This window comes from Meles meles, chromosome 1 (genome assembly GCF_922984935.1).
Source record: "Meles meles chromosome 1, mMelMel3.1 paternal haplotype, whole genome shotgun sequence".
Classification (NCBI taxonomy): Eukaryota; Metazoa; Chordata; class Mammalia; order Carnivora; family Mustelidae; genus Meles; species Meles meles.
The window spans coordinates 141,426,370-141,452,484 of record NC_060066.1 but is presented as its reverse complement, the minus strand read 5'-3'; the positions used below and the strand labels follow the sequence as shown (position 1 = coordinate 141,452,484).

At 38.4% G+C, this 26,115-nt stretch overlaps 1 protein-coding gene across 1 annotated transcript in view; it reads right to left on the bottom strand.

The window, feature by feature from the left end:
- The window catches only part of GTF2B (general transcription factor IIB), a 33,361-nt gene extending 16,651 nt beyond the window's left edge, over positions 1–16,710 (bottom strand). Inside the window, exons 1-2 of the mRNA XM_045980691.1 lie at positions 16,632–16,710; positions 11,364–11,470 (exon numbers count right to left, since the gene is read on the bottom strand). Of these exons, the coding sequence (XP_045836647.1) occupies positions 11,364–11,470; positions 16,632–16,648 (124 nt within the window). The 5' untranslated portion in view covers positions 16,649–16,710. The remainder of the gene's footprint in view (positions 1–11,363; positions 11,471–16,631) is intronic.
- Positions 16,711–26,115: the final 9,405 nt, after the last annotated feature.

The window sequence follows — 26,115 nt, the reverse complement described above, 5'->3', positions numbered from 1 at the left end:
GTGGGTTATTAGTCTTCTAGCACTTATATGTTAGGATAAATTAAGTTATTCCGGAGTAGTAAATAATTTCAGGTCAGTGGCTTGAAATGAAGATTTCTTTCTTATACCACATGTCTATATAGGGATAGGACAGCTTTCTATGCCATCCTCATTCAAGGGTGATAGAATTCCTACGACTTGAGACATGTTACGGGGGTGGGGTAAAAGAAGGTGGGAAGTTATGCACTGACTTAACAGTTTCTAATACTAACATTTCCACTCACCTGTCCTTGGCCAAAGACAGTCACGGAGTGATACTTAACTTCAAAGGGGGTGGGAAAGCATAAACGTATCACGTGGCTCAAAGGAGAAGAACCAGAAATATCAGCAAACAGTCATCAATACTATTCCACAGGACAATCAGCAAGCAGAATTAAGCACTGTATTTTGTGGGATTTATGTATACATTCATAAAAAAGATTGTTCTAGTACTTCCTTTTTTTGTCTTACCATAAACCGAGGAATCAGAGTTAACTTTAGTGGTTAGTTTCTCGCAAGTTTTACTAAAGACATTTTTTAAATGTTTAAAAGATATACTCCCACTAGTGTGTGGGATTCTTGATCTGCAACCCTGAGATCTTATACCACAAATGTAACATTTTCTGTTGTACCTTTAATACTTTATCATATTCCCTTGGGTCTTCAAGTAGGACCGCAATGGCTATCTTGTCTTTAGCACCTTCTCATTCACTCTTTATGTTCAGATTTCTTCTCTGCTTTACTGATTCAATTTATCTACAACAGCTTTGCTGTGTTTGTCTCCTTGTGCTCCCTTATTTCTTTCTGACAATATTTAATAGAAATATTATGGGAGCTTTATTTCACTGATTATAAAAAAATAAGTTATTTTCTAATTTTCTTCTAGTAAAATATGTCAGAGGCAGAATTTTATTGTCTTTGTAGTTTTTACTCATAAGCCTCATGCTGACTTTTCTGCTCTTCCATTCTGTACTGAAGAGCTATCAAATCCATGTCTAGTCGTGGCAGTTATATCAGAAAAACTTCCAATCTACGGCCACCAGGAATTCTCAGTCTCTCTGGATACCCACAGTCCCTGGCAGTTAACAGATGACCCAAATAAAATAAATTCCCAGGACGACTCTAGAAATTTATTAGGAAGGATACAGGTTTGTAATTAAAGCAAAAATCATAGTAGCAAAAACAAGACAGAACTTTCTCACATTTATAGTCCACAATCAATAGTCCTAGGCTAGTGTGACCCAAGCTCCTCCTATCTTTTTAATAAGCCACCTTTTTTTTTTTTAGGATTTTATTTATTTGAGAGAGTGAGAGCACATGCAGAGGGAGCGGCAGGCAGAGGGAGAGGGAGAAGCAGGCTCCCCCAGGAGTAGGGAGCCTGATGTGGGACCCTGGGATTATGACCTGACCTGAAGACAGTCGCCTAAACAACTGAGCCACTTAGTCGCCCCTAAAAAGCCCTCTTTATCATGACTAGGATTTGCAGCATAAGATACCTCTTGGTGATTCCTTTTACCATGTCTGTATTCTAGCCAGTGGGAAGGAGAAAAAAAAGAGGGTATATCCCTTATGGCAGGATCTAGAGTTGCACATACCTGTTCTACTTACAACCCACTGGTTAGATCATATGTTCATACCTAGCTACAAGGAAGTTGGGCAGCCACATGCCCAGTTAGAACATGGGGATTCTACTACTAAACGAAGAGTGAGATAGTAGGTATCAGGCAATAAGCCGTGGCCTCTACCACCATAAGGAATAATGGGGTAGGAGAGAAAGGAGGTGAGAGAGAATGTCCTGTAGAACCAAGGCACTTTGCCTTATAGTCTAAATAGTAACTCAAGACAAACAAATATCTAACCTCCTTACCATGCAAGCTATAAACGATAAATCCAACCAGAGATATTTTGTAGTCCAATATTAAAAACAGAATGGCGGGGCGCCTGGGTGGCTCAGTGGATTAAGCCGCTGCCTTCGGCTCAGGTCATGATCTCAGGGTCCTGGGATCGAGCCCCGCATCGGGCTCTCTGCTCCGCAGGGAGCCTGCTTCCTCCTCTCTCTCTGCCTGCCTCTCTGCCTACTTGTGATCTCTCTGTCAAATAAATGAATAAAATCTTTAAAAAAAAATAAATAAATAAAAACAGAATGGCTTATGGTAACAATCTAAACAGTGCAGGGGAAAACTGCAACATACCAGAAGCAGCCAGAAAGCCAACACTGGAGAGTATGATCTTCTAGGCCTGACCTAGCCTCAGAATGTTTTTGGTTTTTCTTGTAAATTAATAAAGGAATTTTTTTAAAAGAGTATTAAGAGGAATCACCCTAAATTTCAATTCTTTCTGCCACCTTCCTGGAAAGTGATTTAAACATTTTGGTATTTAACCAGTGGTAGAATTCAGAAGTAGGAGTCTTAGAACAACATTCTCAAATTACTTGTTTTCAAAGGGTAGATTAATTAAAACCATTTAATTTGGCGCCTGGGTAGCTCAGCTGGTTAGGTGTCTGCCTTCGGCTCAGGTCATAATCCTGGGGTCCTAGGATCAAGTCCCACATTGGACTCCCCCCTCAGTGGGGAGTCTGCTTCTCCCTCTCCCTCTGCTGTTGCCCCTGCTTGTGCTGTCAAATAAATAAAATCTTTTAAAAAATTTCTTTATAAACCACTTAATTTGAAACTACAAAACTTTCCAAAACATGCCAAGTCTAAAAGTTCGATAATCAGGGGCGTCTGGGTGGCTCAGTGGGTTAAAGCCTCTGCCTTCGGCTCAGGTCATGATTCCAGGATCCTGGGATTGAGCCCACACTGGGCTCTCTGCTTGGCGGGGAGCCTGCTTCCCCCTCTCTCTCCCTGCCTGTCTGCCTACTTATGATATCTCTCCCTCTGTCAAATGAATAAATAAAATCCTTAAAAAAAAAAAAAAAGTTCGATAATCAGAATGCATTACTCAACGTAACCAAGCATTGAGTTTCTTAATTTAAAAAAAAAATTAAGATGCTTTGGAAAACTGTTTAGGTTAACACACTACATGTGTTACATCTAATGCTGAAAATGAAATGCATCATTAGCTTCCACATCTTCCTCAGTCATCTACCCCTTCCTACCATTCCTCCTTACACTATTTCAAAGAATCCTAATTTTTAGTTTAAGTTACTGTACATTCTTAACAGAAAGCTTGCATTAAAGACAACTTTCAAGAGATAACTGGTCAACAGATACTTTAGAAAGCAAAAAGCTGTGCTAGTTGAGAGTATAATTACTTTTGGAAAGGAACATGCATTATAATTCCATCCCTGAGAATCTGAATACATCTCTTATTTCCTCAAATACAGGCAGACTGGCAGCAGCAACAGCAGCATCTAAGCTAAGGAACTGCAGGTCTGATGGAAGGTACATCCTTAATCATGATAATTTGAGTCATTCACATACTAACACTCTCAGGCTTCTATCCTATGGGCATGTTTCTTTTTCCCTCTACTTGGAATGACCTTCCCTCCACAAACCCTTACCCACACTTAATGGCGTTTCAGTGGAAATTCAACAGTAATTTCCCCTGGAAGTCACTGCTTCCTTCCTTTGTGTTCTCACCAAACTGGGAAGATCTGGAATAGAGCTTTCACCAGGCTACATTGTGCTAAAGCACCTCCTCCTTCCACATACTAGCCAAAGAGTTGCTCCAGGGCATGCTTAGAGCATCTGAACTCTATCCCTCCCCCTGACCGGCACAGTGCCTTAACAGAAACAGGCTTGTTAAGTCCTACAGATCTGGATTTGAGTGGCTCTGTCACTTACTAGATGTGAAATCTTGAGCTAATTACCTAAGTACTCCAAGCCTCAGTTTCCCTCAGAGTGGTTGTGTTAACCCAGTAAGATTAGTAATTCTCTGATGCTTAACGTAAAGTAGCATCTAAATGAAAAATTCAAAATTAGGTAAGAAGGCTAGCTCTGAGGGCTTACAAGAGGTACCAAAGCAAGAATCAAAGTGAATATTCTTCAATTTTCTCCTTTAGGAAACACTGTAATGCAAATTTAAAGATAGTAATCTGGCAATCTTTAAAACGCTACAGTTGGAGAGCTCTGCATATGGCAGACCCACTCAAATTTTGCAACTGACTTGCTATGAAGAATGGCATCATAGACTTAGAATAACCTGCTTTTTCTACAAGAAAAAAGGAATACTTGTAACCCCCAAATATGTATCACCGTAATTTCATACTATACATTTTATACATTACCTCATTTAATTTTTAACAATTCCTAACAATTCTGAGTTGTACGGTATCTGCTCCCTGTTTTGGACTTTGGGGTTGGTGGGGGGGGGAGGTTGTGACTTATTTTACACATGAAGAAAGTTACTCATTTTACACATGAAGAAAGTTAAGCTTGGAAAAATTATGTTACTTGGTTATAGTTCCACAGCTCATGAAGGCCACTAGTTATACTAGGAGCTATGGACACACGAGATCTCTGCCCCACAGGAATTTGCAGTCTGGAGACATGGAAAATATGGAAACAAAGGGAAAAACTCCAAAAGTATAGAAAATCTTAAAAAATGTGATAAACTGTAAAGTCAATAGTATAGATTTGTGTTTCTTAATGTTACCAATGTATGACCTGAGCTAGAATTTCAAGAAACGGGGTCTGGAATCTTTAAACAACTGATTCTTAATGCACATTCATGCTTCAGATGCACTAATATAAACAATATCCAGAAAGACTTTAGGAATGAGAGGTTAAATTGGGTCATTTTCCTCATTTAAATCTAACTTTACTATTTTCTGGTATTTTCCTTGTATTCCTTTAAAGAACAATGAAAGACTTCAGTTTTAAATGGCACATAAAAAGTAGTTTTAAGTAGAAATGATACCATTAGATCTAATACCTTATTTGAAATCCTAATTTATAAAAGTCATAACCAATTTCGTGTTTTAACAACTATTATAGCAGCTTACTAACCTAATACTTTGTGGACTATAAACAATGTACAAGGTCAAATTTATGAACAAATTGATAGTCTAAATATGATTATACTGCCACCTAGTGCTCAATTTTTACAGTGACACAATCACACTTAGGATATGGGGGGAAAACCCCACAAAACAGTGCAGAAGAGCCAAGAGTTTCATTGTAGAAATGACAAAGATTTGCTTTAAAAACTGGCTTTATATTGAGATCACTACCAATATCCTAAGGATCACTTGTAAGATTAAATAGCCAGTGACAAATCATAGCATGTTCCATGTTTAAAATAAAAATCATGTAATTCAAATAAAAAATAAAATTGACTTTTCCTCGTCAATTAGATAATTATTACATGTTAAATAGTATTAAAAATAGCCACAAACTATTGGGAACAACCCAAGCACAGATGAAACTAAATATCACACAACGACTTAAACATGGGGGGGAAATATTAAAAGGCACTGAATCCAAAGATGGCAGCAATAATCTCTCATCAACATATTATTCAGAAACATGACCTTATCTATCTCACACTGAGGTAGTACCTGTATCTCCATGCCTTCTAAGTCTTGGTGGGCCCTATGACTGTTCTGGCTAATAATGTGTTAGTATGTGAAGGACTCAAATTATCGTGACCAAGGATGTACCTTCCATCCCAGGACCCTGGCTTGGCAAAGAGAGCCTGCTTCTCCCTCTCCCTCTGCCGCTCCCTGCTTATGCTCTGTCAAATAAATAAATACAATCTTATTAAAAGAAAAAAAAAAAGGCAAGAAAAAGAAAAAGTCATCATGGGAGTGGATCCTCCAAGTCCAGCTAGTGCCATGTAGAAAGAAACAATGGCCCAGAGGAGTCCTTCCCAAATTACTGACCCATAAAATCATAACCAACATAAAATGGCTGGTATAAGCCACTAAGTTCTCAGGTAGCTTGCCATGTAATTGAAACGGAAACTGGTTCCTGAAAGTTATAAGCTGCTTTAAGAAAAACCTGTGGGTACAAGTTTTGAGACTGAGTGATGGGCCTCCAGAAGCCTATGAATGAAGGCTTGAAGGACAGTGAGAAAAGTGTTGTTAGAGACTGGAGACAAGGCAGTTTATCATCATAGGAGATAAGTATTTTTCTTCATATTATGAATTATTTCTCAAAAAAAGATGATGGCAATGGGCTCTGTTGAGAGGGGTAATATATTGCTCTGAAGAGGGCAGCTTAGCAGTAGCTAGTGTTGAGTTTGAAATTAAGAGGAGTTAGTGACAACAGACTGCCCTAAGTTTAAGCACAAATTAAATATTAAGTATAGACTTGTTCAAAAACAATTCTAAGAGTTCCCAGTTTCTAAGGTTGTCTGATTATTTAAATCAAACGCTACTGAAAATGCTTATTCAATAAAATGATATAATCTGGAAAGTTTCACATAAGGTATGTTACGGCAAGCACATTCAAACCATGTAAACCAAGATTATTTGTTAGGAAGCAGATGATGACACTTGGATTTAAATCTCTATTGAATATCAATATCTTAAATATGAAATAAGCGACAAATTTTATGCCCTAGTGGACTGCAGAATATGTGCCCAGACTAATTTCTGCCCTGTCTCCACAGCATATGAGATAAAGGCAGAACCAAGCTGGCAACAGAGAGCATACTCCTTTAAACCAGCAAGTTACGGCAAAGCCAATTAAATTCAGAACACAACCTCAATTTATGATGGCTCTAAGACAGCAATATATGCGTTTGTGTATATATGTATACACGTACACGTATTTTTAAAATTTAGACTCACGAACTGTCATGTTCATTTAAGCTCTTTTCAATATAATCTGGTGTTCTCTTCAACAAAATGGCACTTTCCTAGCAGACTCCTGCCTCGCTGCTCTCGTGGAATGGATCCTTCACTTGCAGGACCCACTGCAGGTCAAATTACACACTGAACCACAAAAGCATTAATGAGGCTACTGTGTATTTTAAAACAGGTGTTTGTTGTTGTATTTGATGTCAGAAAAACCAATTATCACAAAAAGATATTTCTGTATATAGAAAGGAAGTTTAATCAGATTATATTTTTTAATTTTCAGGCCTCACAATTAGGCCAGTTGCTTTAATTAGGATAAAATATAGTAGCTCTAATGCTGGTGTTCAAGACTGATAAGTAAATAAAAGCAAACTAAAAGATAATTAACTTCCTTTGGTTTGATAGAAGCAGAAAAATGCAAGTAAAAATTAGGAATTCCAAGCACAAAAAAGCATGTAAGCCTTGTGGATTAGAGATCTTCCTTCTCCAGTTGGTTCATCTTACACAACCATCTTGCTAGTCTGAAGTAGAAGTGAAGCTGACGGAAGGGCTGATGCAAAATTTCTGCACCATTTTTTAAATTACTACATTTAGGACAGCCGAAATTATCTTCAATCCTCTGTCTCGGTCTCACTCTGACATACTATCAGTTTGGTCTTAATACTGTGGAATTAGAATGCTCTCATTCAACTTACAGGCTGGCAAACATTTTCTGTGAAGGGCCAAGTAGTAAATATTTTAGGTTTTGTGGATCAAGAGGCTAAACTGAGGCACTTACATAAAGAGGAAAACTCCAGTAATTTTTTAATTGATGAAATTAAAAATATAACAATAGTTTGTTGTAATACATATCTACTACTGAGAAAGAATAGAATTCTCTTTTGGGGTGATAATACTTCACTAAATTGGAATTCGGTTAGCGTTCTCTATCATCAAAATCAATTACAAATGTTCATCTCTCAACGCTGTGTTAACAGGAATTTATGTATTTCATTTTTTAAAGTCTTTTTCACACACAGGTAAGTACTGCCAAATACTGATATTAATCTGCAAGTATATGATTTTAATTGAGCATATTCATTGCTTGAAAGGCATTTACAGAATTTTATTACATTCTTCTGATATTTTGCCTTTTAACATGTCATTACATTGTAGATTAATCACTCCCAATTGAAGGTTAGGTGGGAGCTCCTTAATTGCAGAGTTAAACAGATTCTGAAATATGAAAATTTCCTTTGCATCCAGGTCTGAAAAATACTGATTAAAATGTAGTTTGAGTTTGGAAAATATAGCTGCTTCAGACTGGTGTGGGAATGAAGATCCTAGTTCCTGTTTTAACTTTGACAGCAATGAAAGTATATAAAATACATTAATTTGACGTTATTTGTAATTCAAATAATGTTAGTTATTGTCAAATTGACTTCCTTACAGTGCAATTTAACACATAGGCATGATTTTTCCTTACAATTCTAGGTTAAATTAATGTTAGCAAGTCTAGAGTAAAAGCTAATTTCTAAAGCCATTCAGTGTTCAATAGCAGTGGTTGAAGGCAGTACTGCATCTAGAAAAATTTCAACTTGGCCCTGAACTCAAAAACAATTACAAGAAAGCTTTGGGGCTGCTAAACTATCAAATTACTGTGTGGTAGACAAGTCTATTTCTGACAATGATTCACAGAAGCGATGACAGTTAAGTCCCTGAGAGTGAATGAAGTTCACTACTGATACTGTTACTGATCAGCAACAGGATAGATTCAAACCTTCTCTACAATGTATCTGCTGATGAATACAAGAAGTACAGGCTTTAAAAATCTTACATTTCCACAATCTTTGAAATTTGTCCAACTAAGTCTTCTTCCACATGCATTTTTACCACCATCATTTGTAACACATCTTAGCAGACTCACCCCCTTCAGGTTGTACTGAATTAGCATTATTATAACTTCTTTAAAAATAGTTTCTCCTATGCAGATGATTCAGACTCTTAAAAACTGCACTGTCACCTTGAATAAACAACTCAGTAACATCTATCCAGTATCAAGAGTCCAGGGGAAATAATTGAAATTTGCCTGGACATTTAATTGACTATTGATGTTGCTCCCAGAGTCCTCAATTCTTCAGGCAACTGTTTTTTTTCACGGAGGCTAATCATCTTAAACAAGTTTATTTTTTTCTGGACGTGTTTCTTTGGCTATGACAATCAAACACGAAATTAGTTAACTCATCATTGGTAAATGGCTTTCCCTGCATGGGCTACAAATAAGCCACTCAGAAACTAACTTTAACTGCAGCCTTATTTTTATTCTGTGACTTTTGTGAAGAAATTCTGCTGTGATGAGATATTCTACTTTACATTTTTAAATTTTCTGATCATTCTTTTTACTGAGTTGGTATGGTGAGTGCTTATCTGGTAATGTCAACTGTACTCTTTTAGCAGAGCTATGGTATCACTGCATAATAAATACAGCGCTTGCCATCTAATTCAATAACAAAAAATCCCACACTCCACTGTACCTTAGAAGCATGACTTTCGAAGTTCACTTTTTTCCTTTTCGTTTTGACACGGGTATGCAATGGTAACAAAATAAAATGCTGCAGTATGGAGACAGGCTTTGTACTCAGATGCTGAGGAGTTTTAACTGCATTACTGGGATTTACAGTGCACTGGGCAGCGGTGTGATGTGATGAGAGTGCCACATCTGGTTTCTGTTGCAACTACTAAATCCTGCTGTCATAACGTGAAAACAGTCATGGACAACAGACACCAAGACGTGTGGCTGGGTCCAATAAAACTTTATGTATGGGTAATGGATACTAAATTTGAATTTGGTATTATTTTCATATGTCCCAAAAATTATCCTTTTGATTTTTTTCAACCTCTTTAAAATGTAAAAGCCATGCTTAGCAGGTAGGTCATATATGAAACAGGTGGTGGCTCACAGGATGCCTATCTCACACTGAACTCATTTTACTACGAAAGGCAATCTAGGATAGAAATTTGACTCTATGCAGACAGTGGAGCGTCACTGCCACACTCAACTTCAGTTTCTCATCTCCAAAATGAAGATATTAGTACTCACCTCAGAGTTTTCTCTGAGGATAAACTGAGTAAATACGTAAATCATTTAAAACCGTGCCCAGCATGTATAAGCTGTTAGTATTGTTTACTGAGTAGAATTCAATTAATTGTAAGTGGATTTTAATTCCTATTAGTGACTCTGTATGATTTAAAACTCCCACTGGAGGTCTGAGGCAAGCAGCCTACCTGGATGAGTATTACAGATGTCCTCCAAATAAGACAATTCCACAATATATCACCACCAATGTTTCTGTTGTATGTCCCATAGTCCTACTAGCAATTTCATTTCCGAGTATTTCAAATGGCTAAGTATCACTCCTTTCTTAAGGTGCTAGCTGCAACCCCACCATAAGAATAACTTTAGAACAGACCAACTCTATTCAAAATCCAGCTACATATCTGGATAAGGGAGCAAGCAGGAACAAAATGAAAATTTTAAGAAGCAGTATTTTTGACAACAGCAATTTTATATCAGAAGTTAATAAATAAATCATTCTACATAAGTGATTGGATTCAATAACTAAAAGGCTTTGAATGAGACTCAGTATAGATACACATTTATTACTCTAAAACAGATCCTATTTAAATATCTAAAAGTGGGGTGCCTGAGTGGCGCAGTGGGTTAAAGCCTCTGCCTTTGGCTCAGGTCATGATCCCAGGGTCCTGCATCAGGGTTCTGTCTGTCAAATAAACAAATAAAATCTTAATATATATATATATATATAATATATATAAAAAATAAAATAAAAAAATAAATATCAAAAGCCACAAAAATCGATTAAATTTATTCACTTAAAAAAAAAAAACTTATTTATTTTTACAGAGAGAGAGTGAGCAAGCAAGGGGAGGGGCAGAAGAGGAGGGACAGGGAGGGAAAATCTCCAGCACACTCCATGCTGAGCACAAAGTCTGATGTGGGGCTGGATCCCACAACCTTGAGATCATGACCTGAGCAGAAACCGAAAGTCAGATGCTTAACTGACTGGCCTACCCAAGTGCACCTTATTATTTCATAAACACAAGCGTGTCACCACCCCCAACCAGTTAAGCTTCTGCCTTTGGCTCAGGTCGTGATCTTGGGGTCCTGGGATCATTGAACCCTGCCTCAGGCTATCGGCTCACTCAGCAGGGAGTCTGCTTCTCCTCCTCCCTCTGTGCTGGGGCACATGCGCATGCACTCTCTCTCTCAGTAAAGAAAATCTTAAAAACAAAACAAAACAAAAACCTAAGGACTCAGGAGACTGAGGACTGAGGGCCTTTTCTTTTGGATGGACTATTTCGATTTTAAATGTTCCTTCATACCCCACATTATGAAGGATATACATCTGTATACACAATAAAATATGGTATCTCTGATTTTACTCTTGTTTTTTCCCTAATTCTTTTTGTTTGTTAGTTGTATAATGAATTAGCTGTAGGGGAAAAAAAATCAAAATGTATTCATTAAAAGAAACTCTGGGAAATATACAAAAGACAAGTACCCAAAATAGTGATTTCAATTAAAACCATAATAACTACTCACCTACAACGAGGCCACATTCTGGACAGATCATATCACCAGCTCTGTAATCCTCCACTAAAATCGCATCTGGATGGTTTGGACACGTGACTCTTGGAAGAGCATCCAAGCTAAATGGAAAAAAAAAAATTATATTCTCCCAACCAACATGTAACAAAGTAGTCTTTTGTGGGCAGGGGAAGGAGGGATAAAGGAAAATTTTGAACACTTTCTCAATACTATACATGTCTAACACACTTAAGCTAAATCTTCAAAGTAAACATCCCAGTGAGGTAACTTTTAATTCCAGCTAGTAATTAACACAGATAGATTCCATTAGAATTCTTTTTTCTTTTTCTTTTTTTTTTTTAAGATTTAATTTATTTGTCAGAGAGAGAGAGAAGCGAGAATGAGCACAAGCAGACAGAGTGGCAGGCAGAGGCAGAGGGAGAAGCAGGCTCCCCGCCAAGCAAGGAGCCCCATGTGGGACTCAATCCCAGGACACCGGGATCATGACCTGAGCCGAAGGCAGCTGCTTAACCAACTGAGCCACCCAGGTGTCCCAAGAATTCTTTTTTCTAAGAACAGTTAATGGTTGGCAGACATGGAAGGCTTTCAAAACCTAAATGGAAAGTAAATCTTTTTTCTTGTAACAGGCAGGCTACTAGGATCTTTAAAAATCTTAATTAGCGGAGAAATGACTGGCCACCATACCATAACTTGTGACACTTAAACATATAATCATCCGGTTTGTGTGACTTATCCCTTATTTCCCCTGTCAGAGAATGAATGTCAAGTCTGTTCTTTTTTTTCCCCTACTGCAGGGTATTTTAGTAATAGATTTAGAATAGTGCACTGAACCTAACAAGTGGACAGAGAAGGGTGACAGATATGCCTCTGCTGAACTTAAGACCTGAGGATTTCATTTAGTCCAAAAAATGAGTTTGCTACCATTCAAGAAATGGTTTCAAAGCTACTTTTTAATCTATTTTTGATAGTACTAATGTGTTCAATTATTCTATTTTGAAAATGAAGCAGATTGGGGAAGACACATCAATCTTAAATGACATAAACGAATCAGTTTTAACAAGCAACAAAAGGGGTGCCTGGCTGGCTCAGTGAGGAGAGCATCTGACTCTTGATCTCAGGGCTGTGAGTTCAAGCCCCACACTGGGCATAGAGCTTATTTAAAAAAATAATAATAATAAATTAAAAATAAAATAAAAAGCAAAGAAGATATTTTACATAGATTTAGTAGTTATTTCTCTCACAATCATAAATGTTTGATATCATGGAAAATAAGTCCTCTTTAAAAGTTCAGTTGAAATACTACAACACAGGTTATGTTATGGTCATCACAAATATACATCTAGGGGCACCTGCGTGCCTCAGTCAGTTAAGCCCCTGCCTCCAGCTCACGTCATGATCCCAGGGTCCTGGGATAGAGGCCCACATCAGGTTCTCCGCTCTGCGGGGAACCTGCTTCCTCCTCTCTCTGCCTGCCTGCCTCTCTGCCTACTTGTAATCTCTGTCAAATAAATAAATAAAATCTTAAAAAAATAAAAAAATATATACAACAACACATGTTATGTTACGGTCATCATGAATATACATCTAGGGGCGCCTGTGTGGCTCAGTCAGTTAAGCTTCTGCTTTGGACTCAGGTCATAATCTCAGGATCTTGGGATCCTCTCCCTCTCCTCCTGCCCCTAGGGGCTCCTGCTCTCATTCTCTCTCTCTCTCCTGCACATGTGCTAACAAATAAATAAAATTTTTGAAAAAACAAAAACAAAACACCCCACAAATATACATTTAAAAGACATCATTAACCATTCTTATGGTAAATAAGCAAGTATTTGTGGTTTTTGGATAAATTTTCAAATGTCAGCAAATACAATTCAGAGCGTTATCAATATAGCTGATTCCCACTGAAAACTAATATTCCACATCCCCAAAATGTATATATTCAAGTTAACCAAAACATGTCTTGGATCTTTTCATTAGGAAAATGGGGGAATAGAGGTTTGTTTTACAGTCACACTTATTCCATAAATTCCTATTACGGAAATATTTTAATAAAGTATGACAAATAAGTCAGTATAAATTATGAAAAACTGTTGAAATAAAGGAAAATCTTTGCAGAATAATAGTAATTACAAATAGGCAGCCATATGGCACACAGCATACAAGGATACGGACTAATTTATTTTGCATTATTAAAAAAGTAGAATATCTTGTGCATGTACAAAAATGATATGTAAACATCTCAATACTCTAAGTAAAAAGAGTAAGTTAAGGATTTTTTTTTTTAAGATTTTATTTATTTGAGAGAGAGAGAGAAAGTGTGAGGGAGAGGAAGTGAGAATCTGAAGCAGACTCCACACAGAGCACGCACCCCTGACGCAGGGCTCGATCCCACAAGGAAGATCATGATCTGAGCCAAAATCAAGAGTCAGAGGCTTAACCAACTGAACAATCCAGCGCCCCTAGGGATTTTATACAAAACTGGAAAAAAAATGAATTACACTTATGCACAGTAACAAAGATGACTCTCAAAATGCTGATCAAAAGAAACTAGACACAGAGGAAAACACAAGCATCTATAGAAACTTTAAAGTGGGCAAAATAAATCCACGGTGTTAGAAGTTGGGAGGTGGTTATCTTTGGAAAAGGGGTAACGGCTGAGGTCACGAGGAGGCTTCCAGGGTGCTAGTGGTATTTAATTTCTTGACCTGGGTGGTAGCTATGTGTATGTGCTCATTTTGTAACTGAACTGTGCACTTAAAAGGTGTGTGAAAACTTCACAAAAAAGGTAAAAAGCAAGGCAGCCAACAGTGTTTACAACAGACTTTGGGGGAAGAAGAGAGGTTAGCACTGTTTGTTAAACATGCCTGTTAAATCATAGAATCATTAGGAAAACACAAAAAAACTGGTTATAATGGCTGCTTTGGGGGAGAATTAGATGGCTGAGAGCTAGAGAAGAAAAGAAACTGCTTTTTACTTTTCTTCTTTTTGCAATATTTGTTATGTGTTACCTATCCAAAATAAAATGAATCACTATCAACAACTTTAATCAGAAAACCCACAAGAGGGGCACCTGGGTGGCTCAGTGGGTTAAAGCCTCTGCCTTCAGCTCAGGTCATGATCCCAGGGTCCTGGGATCGAGCCCCACATCGGGCTCTCTGCTCAGCGGGGAGCCTGCTTCCTCCTCTCTCTCTCTGCCTGCCTCTCTGCCTACTTGTGATCTCTGTCAAATAAATAAATAAAATCTTTAAAAAAAAAAAGAAACCCACAAGAATAATACAAAAGAGGAACCACAGGGTAGGGTAGTGGGGGAAGTAAGGGAGAGAAATGAAAGAAAGGGAAAGAAGAAACCACTATCAATGACATTAAAACAATTTAGAGTCCCCAAGGAGCAAAATAAACCCAAATCTCACTTTGTAGCTATTACTTATTGGGTGCCTACTGTGTATCCAGTGCTACATATATCTTAATCTTCAAAGCAACCCTACAAAATAAGGATTATTTTCCTACTAAAGATTAAGCTCAGAGAATGATTAGCCTGAAATCACAGAATAGTGGTGGAGTTTAGCTTTGAACTCACAACATTTGGCTTTTCTCTGTGAAAACACAGGTTGTTTCATAACCTAATAACTGCATCTTACTCAGGGGGAAAAAAGCTAAAGGCAGAAATACCAAAATTTACCTTTGTTGTCACTGGTAGAAAAACTCTAGATGGACAACTGCAATGACACATCTATTTAAGTCCTGGATGTGTCCGGAAAAATTTTATTTCCAAGATTATTTTTTAACAAAGAAAATAAAGGCACACAAAGGAAAGTGTATTCTCTTGGTAAAGAATCTATCACATGAACTTACTATATTTAACTGCTGCAAATTTTTCTAACAAACACAATTTCCTGTCCTATTATGTGGAAAAGCTGTGCCCAAATATGACCACATTTACCTTTCAGATCTACTGCCATGAGAGAATGTAAAGTCGTATATAGGTGTCTTTGGCAAGCCGAAGCTTTCCACTTACCTACAAGGAAGCCTTTCCCAATGGAGCCACACCCAGACAGAATGATTGAGCATTCAATCATAGAATTACAATCAGTAAACAAGAGTGTTATTGGCTTTAAGAGTTGTTTCCAAGTTGTTTTAGCTAAGCTGCCTCCCCCGACACCTGTTTTTTTGTTTGTTTTTTAAATAAAGTACAGTAACATAAAGCAGTAAGTCTTAGGAGTTACCACAAAAGAGCCCGGACTTCTCCAGTTCGCTATTTTGTGATAACAGCTTTCATTGGGAACTCAATTCCACAGATGATAATAAGTTCAGAAAAATCATGTCAAAGGTACCTCTCAGAAGGTATAGAACTAAGTTGATACTTTTAACACATTCTGAGTTAACTAGAGGCCAACTGTGTGATAACAGGATATAGATAAGAGAGTCTACACTTCTTTCTAACACTAACCTTGGAAAAGTCAACACTGCCATGACTCAGTTTACACTGATGCAAAAATACTAATATCTACCTCATAGTAGTAATGAGAGATATAATTAGGGTCTACAAGCATTTTTCAGATCACAGGATTAAAGGCTGCCTCTAAGGGCACTGCATGCATTTCCTGTAGATAGGAGTACTTCACATTTTTAAAATATTTTAGAGTGACTCCCCAGCATATGTAAGTGATTTTCTGCAGGCAAAATTTTCTTCAGGAATATGCAGAAGACGTTTGTAAAAATAAATAAATAAATAAATAAATAAATAAACCTCTTAGAAGGGAACTTATCAACTCTTCGGAAATGCCCTAGCTTCCATTTCAGAAGGCCTCCGGGATGGTAATCAGTTTCCATCAGGTTGACGTCCCTAACTTTCTAGCTGTCAGATCAATAAGGGCCTGGAACTAACCCTTTCCCGCTCTTTGGAAAGGATCGTGGGCTGGATGAGCCACAGCTGGAAAAACAAGCGTAGAAAAAATTAACAAGAAAGAACACGGTTAAAATATTCCCCAAAGACGCGAAACCAGGGGCTGGGGACACAGGGGCCCCCGCAGGGTGATGCCTGGGCGAGAAAACAAGCCAGGACATTGGAATGGTAATGCCGACGGCTCGGTACCCCCTGCGACACCCCTGACAGCACTGCCTTTGTCCGGGTCGGCCAGCCAGTCAGCCGCCTCTCCCCGCACCTCCGGAGCGCTTTGCCCGACGCGGCAGCCCAGGTTGCCGCCTAACAACTCTGCCACTCTCCGCCCGCCCCTTGGCTAGCCCGGCTCGGCCAGACGTACTAACCGGCTGGTAGACGCCATCTTCACGGCCACTGCGGTCCCAGCTAGAAGCCACAACAAACGCTCCGAGAACAGGAAGAGATTGTGGCGACGAAACGCTCCAAGACGGGCTTTTATAAGGCGAGCCGCGCACGCAATCGTAATAGGGCGCGGCTACGGATCGGGAGAAAGGCCAAGAAAGGGAGCTTCTGTACGCCACGTGCTTTGCGTTTTCTTATTTTCCTATTCCGTCTCTGTGATTTGCTGTGTTGCTGAGCGAATCAACAAAACTACTTAGGAGAATTCTCAAGGTAACTCTACAAATAGGCTACGCCAGAGATACCCTCAACTAGACTGAGCCGAAATACAAAGACAACCCGGCCTTCGTAGGGTGGGCAAAGCCGCAATCCCGAGTTTTACTACCCTCCCACCCCCCAGCCTGGAGTCAGTTAACGCCAGTTTGAGCGCAGTCCTTACTTGCCCAGAGGGGCGATTCCGCTTAAGGAATTTGGAATAAAGAGAGAAATTCACTTAGGTCAGCTAGAACAGGTGTCAATGCTGACTCTGTCAACAGCTAGCAAGCTGTTTCTTCTTAGGCACGTTCCTTCTCCTTTCGGTGCAAGGGGTAATAGTATCTGCTTTGCATACACTTTCAGAATTGGCAGGAGATGAAACAAAACCTTGGGAGAGCACTCTGCACCCCTGAGGCAGGGAGATGTGGGCCCTATCCTAATTTTTTTTTCATGGCCTTTGCAAATTTGATAGCCGAAGTACAGAGAGAGAACTTAGTATAATGTTTGAAACCTCAAAAGGCGGGGGGGCGCCTGGGTGGCTCAGTGGGTTAAAGCCTCGGGGGCGCCTGGGTGGCTCAGTGGGTTAAAGCCTCAGGTCATGATCCCAGGACCCTGGGATCAAGCCTCATATCGGGCTTTCTGCTCGGCAAGAAGCCTACTACCTCCTCTCTCTCTGCCTGCCTCTCTACTTGTGATTTCTGCCAAATAAATAAATAAAATCTTTTTAAAAAAAATGAAACCTCAAAAGGACCCTAGATTTGTTAATTAGCCAAACTATCGTCAGAATAATAATAATAATAACAATAACACCACCAAGGATCTGCTGAAAATAAACCAATCTTGACTCTGGAAATCAGAGGAAAGAGGGTGCTCCAGGTTTCTATGGGGATGAAGACTTAGAATATAGTGGCTGCTTTGTTCACTTGGGTTTGGGACTTAAATGCCACTGAGCCCTCATTGTTTTCTTGAAAGGTGGGAAAGCCTCGCTTCCTCAGAAAGAACAAGGGGTGTAAGAAACAGAAGTTTAGGAACTGAAATCCAGCTGGAGATGGGAGAGCTTTTTTTTTCTTTTCGCTTCTTCTCTTCTCTTCTCTTTTCTTTTCCTTTTTCTTTTTCCAGTCTTCGAATTTGATATTCTATAATGTAAAAACTTGACTACTTGACTGTACTTTGGCTGGTGAGGGGGTGGGAGGTGGGGTTCTCCCTTAACATCTGGAAAACTTCCAAAAATGCCAGTTCATTTCAGTTGTGCCAACTGCAGACAGAAAAGGGCTTGGGGATGCTCCACCCCATTGGGGCAGGATGTTTTTGTAGATAGAGTACTTTGACTTGGGAGAAAAAGGGGGAGAGGAGGAGGAGGGCAGCTAGATACCTCAGGAAGATCAAGAATAAGGACTTACTACCTAATGCTTTATGGTAGGGATTCAGAAATGTTTGCAGAAGAGAGAAATCAGAGAAGTTGAAACCCCAGAGGAAAAGAAGATGGGCAACCTGTTAAATTACTTCTGCCCCCACCTGGAGGGTCTCTTATCTGTCATAACCTTCCTGGAATTTCTTTTATATTAAAATAGAAACACTTTCGGTAGGCCATTCTTTTTCTTTTGTTTGTACAGCATTGGCCATTTATATAGCATTTTCATCAACATTTATCCCATTGAATCTTTACATCTGATGCGAAGATTAAAAAACACAACACAAATACACATGCACACAGAGTTGGAGTTTCATCACGTAGGAATCAATGACCCAGATTAGCATTTACCAAAACTTCTGGTTTGTCAGTATCATCATTTCTATCAACTTAAATATGTGAGTGCATTGAGTAAGCTAATTCATTCGAGTCAATCATTTAATTTAATTCATCTTTTAATTAATTTTAATTCATTTAATTCATCTTTTTTAACTTAAACATTTATTTTAAAAGTTCTTTTAAAATTCATCTTTTTTAACTTAAACATTTATTTTAAAAGTTCACATTGCTACTGTAAAATCAAAATTGATGTGCTAGTTATAGTTCTTCTAGAGTTTAAAATGCTTTACCATACCTAATAAGTGATTTTTTACAAGTTTGTGATCCATCTAGATATATTTTTGTTAATTTATTGAGGTACTACATACTACAGAATTCAGCTGTTTAGAAGTCCAAGACTTTCAGTAATTTAAAGGTTTTCTTTAAAGACTTAATTTTATTTTTTTATTATGTTCATTTAGCCATTGTATAGCACATCATTAGTTTTTGATGTAGTGTCCAATGATTCATTAGTTACATATAACACCCAGTGCTCATCACAACATAAGATTTTATTTTTAAGTAATTTCTATACCCAGTGTGGAGCTTGAATCTATAACCCGGAGATCAAGAGTCACATCTTCTACTGACTGAGTCAGCCCGGCACCCCTTTAGTAGTTTCATCAAGTTGTGCATACATCCTTAATCCAGTTTTAGCATATTTCCGTCATCTCGGTAAGAGCACTCATGCCCAGGGGCACTGGATGGTTCAGTTAAGCGTCTGTCTGCTTTCAGCTCAGATCATAATCCCAAGGTCCTGGGATTGAGCCCCGCATCAGGTTCCCGGCTCGGTGGAGAGCCTGCTTCTCCCTCTCCTCCCTGCTCATGCTCTCTCTCTCTTGCTATGTCTGTCACTCTCTCAAAAGATAAATAAAATCTTAAAGAAAAAAAGAGGACTCGTGCCCATGGACAGTTAATGTGAATTCGACTTCCAGCCCCAGGAACCACTTTTCTGGACTTTTTATGTAAATGGAATCATATAACATGTCTCTTGTGTCTGGCTTCTTTTACTTGGTGTAATGCGGTGGAGGTTCATTAAATCTATCTTGTGGCCTCACTTTTGTAAACATTGATATTTAAGTGTCTGTTATGGTGACTTTGGAGAAAATAACGTTTTCCTAACCTAAGCAAGGTTTGACAAATATTTGTTTAGGAATTATATGCCGTATTCTGCTAGGCTTGGAAGACTGAAGGATTCAGTGAAATGTATGGCCAGATCTGACTTGGACTCTTGGTAATGGGATAAAATGCCTAGAATATTAGATAAGCTTCATGTGCCTTGTGACTAATGTAATTATGTATTACTTCTAGAAATGGGAGAGTTTTTTAAATTTTCCAAAATTTTTATCATGTATGAAGATGTTTGAACACACTAAAAATTAGAGGGTATAATGTAACAAATCTTCATTTACCTCTCTTCCTGATTAAACAATTATCCAGTATTTGCCACATTTGTATCATGTATCCTTTCTTCCTCTATGTCTCCCCTTGCTAAAGCACTTTATTTTATTATTTTATTTTATTTGTTTTTAAGTAGGCTCCACGCCCAATATCAGGCTTGAACTTGTGACCCGAGATCAAGAGTTGGGCACTCCACTGACTGAGCCAGCCAGGTGCCCCTAAAGCATTTTAAAAACAAATCCCATCTATCACCCTGGCTTATACATATTTTAGTGTGCCTGTCTAAAAAATAGGGACTTGTAAACCTTTTTAAATATAACATTATAATACTTCCTATATTATCGATGTTATCTTTACACACTGAGTTTTTAGTTGGTGATTGCCTTGGGTCTGCTCTGCAGTGTTTGGTTTCACCAGGCTGAACAGTCAGACCTTGCTGAAAGTGGCAGGGAGCCAGAGAGGGACATGGAGGGCCCCTCATGGACCTGCAAGAACTGAGGTCCTTATGCAGCAGGCCATCTGTTAGGTACCTCACATTCCACTTACGTTATGTCATTCTTGGTTATCACATCAGGCAAGATATTCTTCTTCTCCTTCTAAAGGCTTAGAGAGGTTGAGGAGGTAAACAGCCCAGAGTCGCATGACAAGTTAACAGGTGGAGGTAGAATTCAAAACAAGAAACGCCAGACGCTTCAACTTTTCCCTCTTCTCCGTAAGCCTTTTACTTTACAGTACTGTGTAATGGATACTGTATTCTGGGGCCCCAAGGACTGTGCCCTGGGAAATACAGATTATATTTGTAGAAGCATTCAACAGCATTTTGACTTTTTAATAAAGACATAAAGTTTTCTTTTTTTAAAGATTTTATTTATTTATTTGACAGAGAGATCACAAGTAGGCAGAGAGGCAGGCAGAGAGAGAGGGGGGAGCAGGCTCCCCAAGGAGGAGGGGGAGCAGGCTCCGCCAAGCAGAGAACACGATGCAGAGCTTGATCCCAGGAACCTGAGATCAATATCTGAGCCAAATGCAGAGGCCCAACCCACTGAGCCACCCAGGAGCCCCAACGACATAAAGTTTTCTTTAAATTCAGATAGAAGTAGTAATAAAAATTAATAATCGTGAAATTAATAATAGCAACATATGCTCCTAGAGTGCTTGATAGGCGCCAGGTGCTATTGTTAAGGCTTTGCATGTATTAACTCATTTAATCTTTCCACCAACTCTATGTGCTGGATACTATTCTTGTCCCCATTGAACAGAGAGGGAAATTGAGGCACATGATGGTTAAGAATAGCCTGAAATCACACAGCTAGTTAATGGCAGAGCTGGAATTTGAACCCTGGCAATCTGGCATCAGAGTCCATGAGGTATCCCTCCTATTAGAAACTCAGTGTACAGAAATTCAATTTACAGACTTTGAGATCGGGGAATGGATTGGGCAAGCAGTGTACCTGCAGCAATCATGTGGCCTTGATTTTATGGGACAGCTGTGCTCTAAAATGTTCTGATCAGCTGTCTGCATAAGGATACTTGTGCTGGTCAGACCGTGTGCTGCCTACACTGAACTGTGCCTGGCTCATCTCCCATTGCTAAAAGAACTTGCATATGTGATCCTGAATTTAACTTTTCCATTTGTTTGTTGATTTATGTGGCATCCTTTAGTCGCCAGTATCGGCAGCTCGCTTGTCTTTCCACTTGAGAATAACTAGCTTTTCACTGAGAAAAGCCAGTAGCTTCTCCACATGCTAAGAAGTGGAATTTAGGCTTAAAACATTAATAATATACACATAGAAAATATTAACTCTCAGTTATCTCCTTACAGGATCAGGAAGGAAAAGTGCTAGAAATTAATTCGCTTTTTAATTCAATGTTCAGTGAGTAGTAGTTTACTTTTAAACTTCTAAATTATTCTGATAAGGGGCACCTGGGTGGCTCACTCAGTTGAGTAGGTCTGCCTTCGGCTCAGGTCGTGGTCCCAGGGTCCTAGAATCAAGTCCCGCATCGGGCTCCATGCTCAATGGGGAGCCTGCTTCTCCCTCTCCCTCTGCCTGCTGCTCCTCCTGCTTGTGTTTGCTCTCTCTCTCTTTCTCTCTATCAAATAAATAAATAAAATCTTTTAAAAAATAAATGACTCTGATAAAAGCAAAATGAAACAAAACTCTAAGAGGTTCATTTTAATAGCCTAATGACTATTAAAATTAATATTTTTCCAGAAAGATATCATTTGGCATTAAGCATGTGACATCAAAAGTTATGCTGCACTGTTTCCTGCTGTTTTATTCTGTCTTAAAACTAATATTGCTACCCGCCCCCCAAAAAACCTAGTATTTCTCCCAAATACCAACTGTCTCATTTATAATAAAAAATATGGGGAAATTGAGTGATATATGAGATTATAATTTCCTAAAATTTTTTTAAAGCACATTTACTGGAGTGTAGATAAGGTTCACCTCTACATTTCTCTTGGTGGTTTTCGAGTGCCCTGATGAACTATTGGGGTACAATGAGAACATGAAACATGTTCATGTTCATGTGACATGTTACTTCACACTTTCTTCAAGACCAAATTTTAACATTAGATATTTACTGTTTGCATGAAAATCACATGCTAAAAACCTTATTGTGGAGAATACCTATTTTCAAATAATCTCATGTGATTTGAACATTAAATAAAAACTCTGAATGTATTAGTTATAAAGGATGACCATGTGACAAGAATATAAAATTACTCCTCTCTTTACTGTCATGCATCTCACTACTATAAATTGATTCAACCTTTTAGAAAGCAATTTGGCATTACTCCAAGAATGATTTAGATGTGAGCCAGTAAGCCCACTTCTGAGAACCAGAGTAAAGAAATCATCTAAACTATGGACACTCTGTTCATGAAGATGTCCACTGCAATGTTATTTATAATAATATAGGATTGGAAGCCAGATAAATGTGACAAATAGGAATACTGTAGCTTTGGTAGTAATACAACAAAACAAGAAGCAATGTTTCCCTTTGAAATAGGGGAACGGTATACAGAAGTTCCCTTAAGGCTTAGTACAATTTAAGTGGTAAAACCAATGCATGCACTAAGGATCTGTTCTAAGCAATCCTTGACCACAGCCCATTCTGTTATTTTGGGTGCTTGAAAGGAAGCTGCAGTGGGCTCACTGAGGGCTGAGGCATCATAATTTTCCTCCAACCTTTGTGACTAATCTTTTGCACACAGAGGACACCGAATAAATGTTGGCTCGTGTGAGTTATTGAATGAATGAAATAATATATTTAAAATATCACTATTCCGACTGTTCTTCACAATAATTAGACCAAATTAGTGAGGTTTACCAAGAGTTTTCCCATTTATGGCTTTTCCTTTTTCTTTTTTTGCTTCCTTCATGCTTTCTCCCTTCCACAAAACTGTCCTTTAAACCAGCTCATTCTAGCTATTTTCTGACCTTTCCTACCTATTTTACTCCTTCACATTAATGAGATGAAAGGACCCTGCCCCACACTTGCGAAGTAAAACATTTGCCACCCACTGTTCTACCACTGATCTTAGTCAAGACGGGTAGTCTGCTCAGTGCTTCATGTTCACACATCACAAGAGTCCTTGCTCTCATGACTGGTATTATTAGCATGTGAGTACTAACAGCGTACTTACTGCTAAACCAGGTCTCTTAATGACTGACAGTAAGTAACAATTCCCAAATAGAGCTTAATAGAGGTGATATTTGGTATACGATTGGTTGTAAAGACTACTTTTCCTGGGGTGGCTTTTTTCAAGTTAAAGAAAAGCCAAAGTAAGTTTGAATGTAGCTTTTTAAATAAAACGACAAAGCTCACAATGGGTTAGCCATTTTCCACGGTTTTAATGACTTTATTCGATGACATTGCATCAAGATGCAGCATAAAACCTGGATAACAAGCCCATGTTGCTTTCATCTGTTCTGAACGCTCAGGCCAACTTTGTAGACGTTCATCAAATGTTCGCTTCTAGCAGGTCTGTGGATTATCACTTTCCTCTTTCAGACCTGTTAAACTCTTGCCGTACTCTTACATTAGTGTCAAGTTTGCAAATGAGGGAATGGTTATATCTTTCTGCTTTCTTTTCTGTTATGTGGAAGTTAACGTTTAAAAAAAAAGATGCCCCAAGAACCCAAGCTCGTGAGTCTGATTTTACAATAGAAATCCTGAGAGTTTTCCACCAGACTAAACGGTCACCCATCTCTACATCTAAAATACCTAGACATTTTGATTCTTTCAAAATATTCATAAAATTGTTCCAGGGCAACATATTAGCTACACTTCAATGAGAATTAAAGTTAAGTTAATGAGAATTTAGGGATGGTTTGCTTTCAAACTACTATATGACACTGTGATAAAAATCATACTTTTAAGAACTTTTATTTAGAACTCGAAAGTATTTGGATCTATTAATGGAAATTGTAAATCCTGAGTATGAAATAAAAAGAGAGAAATATTATGTGACTTAAGATCAATTGTAAAGTACTATAGACAACTATGCTCATTTCCTGAACAAAAGGTGATGCCTAAAAACAGCAAAGGAGGGGCACCATACCACACTGGTGGTCAGTCCCTCAGACTTCCCAAACTCCCTCCCAACTCAGGACTTTGGCCAAAAGATGGCACTGTTTCCAGCTCAGTCGACACTGCCATATTGCATTTGCATAAGCACTCGGCCTGTTCAAAATATTAAACAAATTTTTAATTTGGGGATATTAAAAGCATTTAAAATTCTGAGCACAAGAAAAACTGTGTTAAAATTTTTATATATTCTAATATCTAATTTGCATATTCAGATTCATGTAAATGTACCCATATTGTACCCGGGCCTATTAATCTACTCATGTGTTTTTGTTTTATTTGTACACACAGATCATATTCAGTAGTCTATTAGTTATATTTCAAGTGGCAGAAATGAAATGCATTCTTTCATTAGATACCATAATTTATTTAACTATACCACCAATAATGGAGGAATTGGATATTTCCAGGTTTTTTGTGTTATGAACAATTCTGTCATGAACATTCTTGCTCATATTTATGAGTGAATGCTTAAAGAGCATAAAATACCTACTCTTCTGAAGCCGTTCCAAAAAATAGAAATGGACGGGAAACTTCAAAGCCCATTCTACGAGGCCAGCATTACCTTGATTCCAAAACCAGACAAAGACCCAACTAAAAAAGGAGAATTATAAGCAAATATCCCTAAATGAGCATGGACGCAAATATTTTCAACAAGATACTAGCAAATAGAATCCAACAGTACATTAAAAGGACCATTCAGGGGTGCCTGGGTGGCTCAGTGGCTTAAACCTCTGCCTTCGGCTCAGGTCATGGTCTCAGGGTCCTGGGATCGAGCCCGGCATCATCAGGCTCTCTGCTCAGCGGGGAGCCTGTTTCCTCCTCTCTCTCTGCCTGCCTCTCTGACTACTTGTGATCTCTGTCTATCAAATAAATAAATAAAATCTTTAAGAAAAAAAAAAAAGGACCATTCACCATGATCAAGTGGGATTTATTCCTGGACTTCAGGGATGGTTCAGTATTTGCAAAATAATCAACATGATGTATCACATTAATAAAAGAAAGGATAAGAACTATATGATCCTCTCAATAGATGCAGAAAAAGCAATTGACAAAATACAGCATCCCTTCTTGATAAAAGCGCTCAAAAAGTAGAGATAGGAGGAACATACCTTAATATCATAAAGGCCACATATGAAAGACCTACAGCTGGTATCATCCTCAATGGGGAAAAAACTGACAGCTTTTCCCCTAAGGTCAGGAACACTAAGGGATGTCCACTCTCACCACTGCTGTTCAAAATAATACTGGAAGTCCTAGCCTCAGTAATCAGACAACATGAAGAAATAAAAGGCATCCGAATCAGCAAAGAAGAAGTCAAACTTTCACTCTTCACACATGATACTGTACATAGAAAACCCTAAAGACATATATAGATAGATAGATATAACTATATCTATATCTCACCATGGAACTTACAATATGTTTCT